The 9,533-nt window shown below is 36.3% G+C and overlaps 1 protein-coding gene across 7 annotated transcripts in view; it reads right to left on the bottom strand.

Moving 5' to 3' along the window:
* Positions 1–559: 559 nt before the first annotated feature.
* Positions 560–9,533, bottom strand: part of LOC121327297 (sodium- and chloride-dependent glycine transporter 1-like) — a 48,566-nt gene continuing 39,592 nt past the window's right edge. For all 7 annotated transcript variants that reach the window (XM_041271237.1, XM_041271239.1, XM_041271243.1 and 4 more), the window contains 6 exons: positions 8,405–8,642; positions 8,152–8,286; positions 7,813–7,912; positions 7,523–7,623; positions 6,826–6,996; positions 560–6,167 (listed from right to left, as the gene is read on the bottom strand). In XM_041271237.1, the coding sequence (XP_041127171.1) occupies positions 5,967–6,167; positions 6,826–6,996; positions 7,523–7,623; positions 7,813–7,912; positions 8,152–8,286; positions 8,405–8,642 (946 nt within the window). In that variant the 3' untranslated portion in view covers positions 560–5,966. The remainder of the gene's footprint in view (positions 6,168–6,825; positions 6,997–7,522; positions 7,624–7,812; positions 7,913–8,151; positions 8,287–8,404; positions 8,643–9,533) is intronic.

Here is a 9,533-nt window from a genome sequence, read left to right as displayed (position 1 = left end):
TAATATGTATAGAGCAATAATTGTTTCGTAAACCTTTGCTGTTTTTCCATTGCTCTTGTCAGAGTTCCTCCACTGTCCTACAAAGCACAGATCAGAAGGTTTTCATAAAGCCTTAATTAAAGGAAACAAATATTCCCTAGCTGCAGAGGAATAGTGTTTGGGGTATTATAGGTTATTCTTGCCATTTTAGGGTTTTAAAATAAATAAATAAATAATACTTTACACCAAGCAATCAAGATTATGTAGCAGTGGAATGAGTCCAAAACAAAACAAAACTGACTTATTATAATTGAGAGCTGTAGTTAAATTAATTTTTCAAATTATTAAAATAATACTAATCATTTAGCCAAGGTTAATGCATTTTACTGCTATAGTTTTATTCTATGTTTTTTTTGCTGTAAGTTTACATTAGAGAAATATGTCCCCTGGCCTCCAGACCACATCCTGCTCATCATAGCGAGTTTGGGTTACTGAGGCGGATTGGACATAGTTGATAAAGGTAATAAAGACCAAAAAACTAAAATCTCTTTTGAACACAACTCACAAACACAGAGAGCCATTTTAATGTTAATTGCTATTCTTTATTCACATTCTTGACCAATAATCTTATAACATAATATAGTGTTGTACTCATCATCTAGAGGTTTTTATTTTATCGTAAAGCTAGCTTGGGCTCCCATACTTTCAAATGAAAGTTGTGACAATACAAATACGGTCATTTTCATAATGGACAAACAGGGTATTTTGCACAGAGTAAAGGGCACACAAGGGAATCCACTTCTGTCAAAGGAAAAGCAGGTTTGATTTTATTCACTGCTCTGCCTCAACATGAGTTCTTCCACAGCACCTGGCATGAACGGAGACTGGTCCCCCCTCCCCTCCACCCTCACACACACACACACTGCCAGTCTGTGTACAATGTCAACTGCACTTAAGAGTTTATACCACTGAAAACAGTAGTAATAGCTATTGTTATATTGACATACTATACACATACTGACTGACATTATTTTTTACTTTTCAATTTTTCTTTTGTAACCTCTGTTTTCTAACAGGATTGTTCAAGTACTATAGATGCACAAATACACGGGTTCCAGTATCTCAACAGTACCGTTCATTTTTTTATTTAAAAAGGTCTTATTTAAAAAAAAAAAAAAAAAAAAACAGAAAATGATAAAAGTATATATATATATATATATATATAGTTGGGCTAATTTATATCTATGACATGTGAGCATACACACTTCTATACCTTTACAATGATAAACATCAAGAAAGAGAAGTGCAACACAAAATGTAATATTTAGAGCAGCAGTCCCATCTGAAGTAAACCCTGAGATTCGATTTAAAAAAATAAAAATAAAAAATAGACGACTAGGATCCAAAGCTTAAATTGTTTGAGAAATGACATTGTAAAACATCTGGGGTGAACAGGATATATGTTTCTAAAATTTAAAAACAAAAAACAGGCATGAGGTCACTTGTCTCTTATCTTTAGTGAGATTAAAGTAGGCGGGAAACCAGCCCCTAAACTGCAGGTTCTTTTCAGGTGAAATGCCATGAAAAAGCATGAATGCATCTGTGCAAAATGCCCTACACTGTCGCTTGTTGTTTGACCCCTTCATTTTCTAATGTATGAATATTTTTAGTTGCTCTGCTGGTACAAACTACATTTTATCAACAGCCGTTAACAAAACACTGGTCGTTTTTTTTTTTTGTTGTTTTTCAATCAAACATATTAATTATACTGTGAGGGTGTTACAAGGTAATGCTACTTCCTATTGGTACAAAGTACGCTTGAAAAAACAAACAAAAATAAAACCCTCCTTTATCAGGAGACATTGTTACTAACACAACATGACATACATATTATACCGTCTTAAAAGTATATCGCAAGTATATCCCAAAAATATCATTAAAAACCTATGGTACATATAACTACTGTTTGTACGCTAAGCTTGTATAATATACACATACCAAGAGAAAAATGTATACAAAGCTGTTGCTTTTTAGGGTTATGGTTGTAACAGGAAAGGAATTACAGCTAATTACATGCATTTCCATTTCTAACATACACAATTCCATATGTAACAGGCATGGATAAGGCACATCCTTAGAAATGGCCTTGTGTTTACAGGGTTTTTTTTTTTTTTTTTTTTTTTTTTTTTTTTAAATCCTTCAAACAGTTTTACAAAAAGACAAGTTGATGTGGGTTTGTCAGCTATAAGCTACCCCAAACAGTAAATCCCCATCACCCAGGATAAACCTTAAAAAATCCATTGTTATTGTGGCACAATCTGACCCACCAAGTTAGTGACATTGAAGATGTAATGTTTTAGTTACTAATAATATTAAATGTAATATTTTAGAAACAGAATTCCTAGAAGAAATACATTACAATTACAACTATTGTGCAAATGGCCGGTCCCCCAAGGAAGCGTTTTTTGCAGCATTATACATTTGGAGACATCAATAATGTCTTCTCCTTCCTGAACCCACAGACTTCCTACGGTCTGTGATGTCCACCACACCTTTGTGCACATGCACCTGACTGGTGACAGATGGTTCCTACATTGCATGTGGCATTGAGGGGCCTGTGCTCCAATTGCAGGTTTTAGTTTTTTGTAGTTTTCTTTTGGTAAATGTGTAAATTGTGTGGGACTACTTCCGAGTGTGTAGCATATGTGCCACGTTTTGGAAGAGCGGTTTATCATCACTGCGTGGGTGAGGTTATGCGGCCTGCATTTATTGTATATAGAAGTGGTTCAGTTAAAGTTATATTTTAGTGATATTCTGGTTCCACCCTTGCTGAAAAGTCACCGACGACCTGTAACATTTGCCACTAAAATATTCATACTCCAGCAGTAATTCTCATTGCAGGTAGTGTGCTTGGCACTCGAGAATGGTGTGTGATCTTTAAATCACTGCAGGCAAAAAGCCAAATAAATCGCAGCAAATATTTGTTACATGTGGCATATGCTGCAGATAAATGGTACAAAAAACTTAGTGAACTTAACAAATGTATAGCAGTTTGATTCTGTTAAACACTTATAACACTGCTTGTCCCAATTTACTGTTCCTTTATTGTAGTTGTAAGATATAATATTACAGGTTGTGCTGGACTTTTAATACCAGCTGGCTTCACATTTTAGGTGAGGCAGGTTTTACTGTAATTGGGTAACAGAGGTACTTAATCTGAGAGAACTGGGAAAAAAACAACATAGCTTAAGTAAACTGTTTTGTTATAAGATACTGAGAAACGTTAGTTTTAATTCTAAAACATCAACACTGGCATTATGCTGCACTAATAACCCAACTGCAAATTAACCCTACTGAGAGGAAATATTACCCATTTATACAACCTAAATACAATATTAAACAAACAAGAAACAAGACAGAAAAAGACAGGTGTCTCTTTACATCACTGTACAAGGAGGAGAAGAACAGGGGCTCACCGAGGATGCTCGGAGGGAATAAGGTTCAGTTAAAAAGATATTGTAATTGTCTTTTAATAATTCATGCAATTTGTACCAAAATCAATGCAGCTTGACATTTTTTTAGGGCATAACAATTCTATTTTAAATTGAAATATAGTACAATAATTTATTTATTTTTTCTTCAAAAAATGTAGTTACACTGCAGTTGAGCAACTGGTTGCAGCTCTATATGCAAGTATTCTGATATCCAGACAACACCTACATTATCCCTTGTCCCCTGAGTTTCAGATAATGGAAATTCTGTAGTATATTTTTAATTGTGTATGGTATGCACTGCTGCTTTCACATTTTTGGATGATTTAAGAGAACCACTATAAAAAAAAAAAGTATTTTATGTTTATAAAGCAACAGTTAAGGATCATAATTAACATTTTTCCACATTCCTAACACACCCACAAAAAGGCAAGCAAGGAGTCATATTAGTAGGGATTACCAATAAATTAAATGATCTGTCATAGAGCAATCCCAGACTATCTACACCGGGAACCAGATTAACAATGTTGAAGACTGAAGTCACTTGTTTAACTGCAGAGTGGGAATGGCATTAGCAGCTGCAACGTCCCTCTCTCCCTTGCACACACGCGCACCAAATGAGATGAGATTATTGGAGCCAATTACAGATGTTCACAAGACAACCAACAGATCACAATGGCATCTACTAATGAATGAGGTAAAAGGCTTCCCTTACAGTTGCCAATCCAATGAGACATCCACTCCTTCCACTGTGTCTAACAACCTCCACCTCTACTGAAACATCCTTGGCAATTAGCAAACTGTTTCACTTAAAACAAATCAAGTCACAAATGAGGAAAGCTAAACGCTACTCTTATTATTTAATTATTTTTGTAAAGCACTTTTTCTTACTTCAAATTGTACTATGTTATATGATTTATGACATCTCTAAAAAGGCTGCTATTTGCTGTATGTAGCTGGAATCGTCGTTTAACAGCACGTTTGAAAGGGGAACGGAGGAATGGGGTAAAGCACAGCCCAACCCCTCTGGAAATTTCCCAACATAAAAAAATAAATAAAAATGAAGTATTGTATAGTGCTTCCCAAACTACTAGTTTGCTTTTATTAAAAATAAATATGCATACTATAAGTTTATTTGGGAATGTTATACCGTATTTTGTGCTTTTTTGTTAATATGGGGCATTACCTACTGTTCTGTAACTATCACAAGCATTCAATTTCATAACATTTGTGCTACTGTTTTAATGCCTATGCTCCCTTCTCAAGTGTAATATTCAACAAAAAAAACAAACAAAAGAAAAAACCACACACTTCACAACAACCTTACTGGAAGACATACTAAAATAATACCTTGCATCTTTAATAATGAAGTATCATCATTTTATACCTCTCCTTTAGTTGCCTATACCACTTAGATCATCTCTTCTCTAGTGTATTTTCTGGAAACAACAGTTTTAAAACAGCAGATGTAAACACAAGCCATCTTTTGGGCAACTTTTTTTCAGGCAACCAGTGAAACAGAGAACACATGAACATTTCTTAAACATTTCCTCTTTGGTTCATTGGCTGCCTGGTTTCACCATGGTCCTAACTGATATGGAAGTGTTTTATGAATCAGGCTGTCCATTTAGAAAGCTGGAGCATAATATTTCTTAAACTGTTATGCAGCATCATTAGAATACTTTATTACACTTGGATCATTAATGCTTGGGTCAAAAAGGTCTGTTTCCACATCATTGTATTGATGTTGAGCTGTAGTCCAATTAGTCCATCGTCTGTAAACAGAACCCAGTTTCCAAACAGTTATTGCTGTTTGTGATTCCTTTATCCAAAAAAAGGTTCAGGCCAAAATATAGTTCAAGATAGTTAAATTATATCCTTGGACTGATGGACACATGAAAACAGGAACCATAGGTTACTTGTAAAACAATGAGACTTTATCTTATGATCAAGGAAATATATGAACAATTATCATGTATTTGTTTTGTAGGATATTTACAAAACACGCTAAAATATATATTTTTTAATATTTAGGACATTTATAATAAGAAACAGAAAACATTATTTCCCCATACGACATATAGCAAGTGTAATAAAAAATGGCAAACAGAACACCTGTTTCTCAGAACTGGGGTTTGGGTCAGTGTGTGTGTTATTTTATTTATTTGTTATAAAGAAAATTCTGTCTCCAGCTCTCCAACGAGATAGCTTTGTGACTATACAAGGTTGCCTGGCTGCTATTCTACCATACTCAGTTTTCATAAAAGATCTGAAAGTAATGTTCCCCACCTTGCTATTTTTGTAGACAAGTTATAGTTTTTCATGCAAACAAGAATGTACATTCTCCGATTATGCAGACAAAAAAAAATATTCAAATGACAACCATTCTATAGAGATTAGAAATAATAAGCCTTTGCAATATGTAAAGGTTACATTTTCACAAGAATGTCTTCACCCACTGCTGTGTGTAAAATGCTTTGAAGATGCACCATGGTTTTACGCGCTGGCCTCCGGGTTGTGTGCAGAGCCATTGCTGTCCTGGATCATGAGGCTGACCTCTTCTGGCTTCTCCTTAGTGTGCTGACCCTCCTGGTTGAGGTCTGAGCCTGAGCTGACGTTCGGTGCATAGCGACCAGTCCGGTGCTCCTGCAGGGCTGGGCCCCAGCTGGGGTCTGGCTTTAATGCGTTTTTTACACGCTGGGAAGGAGGAAAGCATACAGCACGGTTATACAAGTGCAATCCACTTATAACAAACTTCAAGGGACAATGGAACTGAGTACTTTATAAAAGAAGTACACAGTAAACACAATTCGAAATGCTGTATGTAACTGTGAACATACCTTATAAACAATACAAGAAAGCTTAACTGCCAAATTGTTATTTGTACACAGCACACCCCTGTGGGCCGTACAATGTAATAAGCAGTGCCATTTTATTATATTATATTTGCTAAATGTAATTAAAATTGTATACGTTTAAACTGTACAGCTGTTTTTCCTGCCTGTAGTCACAAATGCCACCGTGACTGTCCTTTACTGTCCTGGATATACCGGATTTGTATGTATTAAATGGTACTGTATATATTAAACTGTATGTATTAAATGGTACTGTATATATTAAACTGTATGTATTAAAACAAAAAAGACCTGCCGGTGGAACAGGAAAACTGTACGTATTAAAACAGTACACAAGTTATAAACGAGTCAGTTTTAGCAGAGTAATTCCCCTTTAAAACTCATAATAATAATAATAATAATAATAATAATAATAATAATACTATAAACCGAAAGCCAAAAACGAAAGAAGAATCGTATTTCCAAGGTAATATTTCAGACTGGGTCTTGTAGACGTTTACCTCTAGAAACGTTGTCCCTTCAGACGTCCAGATCTTATAAATGGCATAGATAGGAATACAAATTACGGAAGAGACAGCCATTAGGAATCCGATGATTAAAGACCAGCCAGGGTAGACGTAGTCATTGTAAGTAATAGGTTTGTATTGGACTACTGTGAACACCAGGATAAACTGCCAAAAAAGAAAACAAAAATAACGATGTTAAAAGAGCACGGTTGGACGTGATTTATCGTTCAGTCTTCATAGTAAAACACAAATTAAAAAAAACATTTTAAATAAATAGACATGCAGCATAGAGCAATCACATCTGGCAAGTAGTACCAATAAGAATACAAACGGTTACAAAACTACTGACAGAAAACCGGAGGCCTAATTCTCTTCCCAGTTTCATGGTACTTGTTTGATAATAGTAGTTTTATTTTCCTTCCCATTGCTGGCCCAAGGGGTCAGGCACACTGTCTCTTCCTCATGGTCTACTATTGATAAATCTCAAGATTATTGCTCTTTGGAACTCATTTCATAAAACATTTTTCTACTTGGTAACTTTTGATTTAAAAAAAATAAATAAAATTAAAGCCATATTGCCTCTAAAAATGAACTAGAGACAAGCCCTACAACGCTTATATGTCCCCAAAGCTGGATGTGACAGTCCACAAACTCTCTTTTGAAGACCGACTAGGCCACAGCTATATCACACCGTGATGATGGCAGGAGACACGAATCGCCAGCAGATTCGGAAGAAGATTGGAGGAGGAAAACCCAGCATCATCTCAACATCCTTGAAGTACTTGCGGAACCCTAGGAGACAGAAAGAGTAAAACGTGGATGTTCATGAAAGCTGCAATACATCCTCTGTCAAAAATCAGTATTTTATTTCACACGGTGGCCTGAAATTAAACACACAACACTTCAGCTGAACTTCAAAAACAAAACACTTTCACGTCTTTCAAGACTCCTGCCACTACCTGCCAAGGTTTTAATGCTTACCGTAAATGTACATGATGGAGACACACATGATGCAGGAGATGATGACAAGAGAGAAACTGGCTGCATAGTTATCCATGAGCAGCAGCCAATAGATCCCAGCCTGTGAGGAACAGAAAAAAAAAAAAAAAAAAAAAACACATTACGAAAAACTGGAACAGCGGCACTAGTTATCAGGATTTGTTTTGTTGGACAAAAAGTTTCAAAATCTTTAACTCTTAGTGTGGCAACTTTGCAGAACTTTTTTAGTTTAGGTCAGCTGGGAGTTTTTAACTACAACTTTTGTTTATTGTATTTATTCCTAGAAAGCAGGACAGCATGATAGCATTGAGCAGCTTTTACCTGGGATGTCAGAGGCACTCCTAGCAGAAAGCCAACTACCGCCACCCCCAAGGTTACGTATGTTTTATTCCGAATTATCCAATCTGTCCCAATCTCATCCACAATAGCTGTTACCAGTGTCTCCAACAGGCAGAACTACAGAAAAACAAAGAACACAGATTCAAACAAACAGTCATCTGTTGTTCCCTTCTAAGTACTGGTAAAGATCAATCAGACCGACTGTAAGGGCAGTTCAGGATGCGACGTGGCTCACCTGAGTTCCAAGTCCTAGCAGGATGAGCATGAAGAAGAAAAGGAGAGACCAAAGTGGGGAAATGGGGAGCAGAGTGAGGGCCCCTGGGTAGGCCACAAAAGCTAGCCCAGGTCCGTGGTCAGCCACATCGGCCACATCCACACCCAGGTGGTGCGCCATGAAGCCCAGAATGGAGAAGATGACAAAGCCTGCGTAGACGCTGGTTGCACAGTTTGTTATGCTGATGATTATACTGTCCCTGTATCCAGAGAGAAAAGACACAAAGAACTGAGACACTCGCATACATACATGCATACATACATTCATTATAGTACATACATGTACTATAATGAAAAGCAGGAAGGAGAGATTTAAACTGAAAATGCACACCTTAGGTTTAGTTAGGATAGCTCTTATCCTGATGTTTTAGTGTTCCTGTAATGACCACGACGGCATAAAATATTTTGGCTACTGATCTTTTCACTTTAGGGGATTGCAGCCCAGCTTGTTACCAGGTTATTAAATCAGACATAAAACCGAGGTCCTGTTGTAAGAGACTCTGCAGCAGCAGTTGTAATGCATAGTTCACCCCCTAGTCTCTGTAAGTTGCTTTGAATAAAAGTGTCAGCTAAATGACCAATTCATAATAATAATAATACATTTGAAAAGTAATCATCTTTAGTGCCTGGAAACTAATAAAAAACTATTTTAATGTTTATGAATTCAAGCTCAGGGTTTAAGAGTTAAATTAATGTAGTATTACAAAGCTGGACATATATTCCTGCTTTAGATAGAATTTGTTCTAAATTGCCACCAGGTCAGTGTTTTAAAATGGTGCGCTATAGGGGTCTACAAAACTAAAAAAAAAAAAAAAAAAAAAAAAAAAAAAACTACCAGGAAAACATTCCATAGAGTATGAGAAAATGCATTCATCCAGCAATATTTGTCAGCCACAGACATCCCTAGCAACAGCTATAAATACATATTCACTGAACAGGAGCGAGGCCAGGCTTCTTAGGATTAAGATGGAAACAGATAGGAATAGTGCTTGTAGCGAGGGAACAAGAAAATCCAGCGTCTTCCCCAAGACTCAACGGAGAGCCACCCCAGCAGGGACCTATGGCTGGGAAGTAAGCTTTATCTAATTCTT

The sequence above is a fragment of the Polyodon spathula genome, chromosome 14 (genome assembly GCF_017654505.1).
Source record: "Polyodon spathula isolate WHYD16114869_AA chromosome 14, ASM1765450v1, whole genome shotgun sequence".
NCBI lineage: Eukaryota > Metazoa > Chordata > Actinopteri > Acipenseriformes > Polyodontidae > Polyodon > Polyodon spathula.
This window is presented reverse-complemented; position numbering and strand designations above follow the sequence as displayed.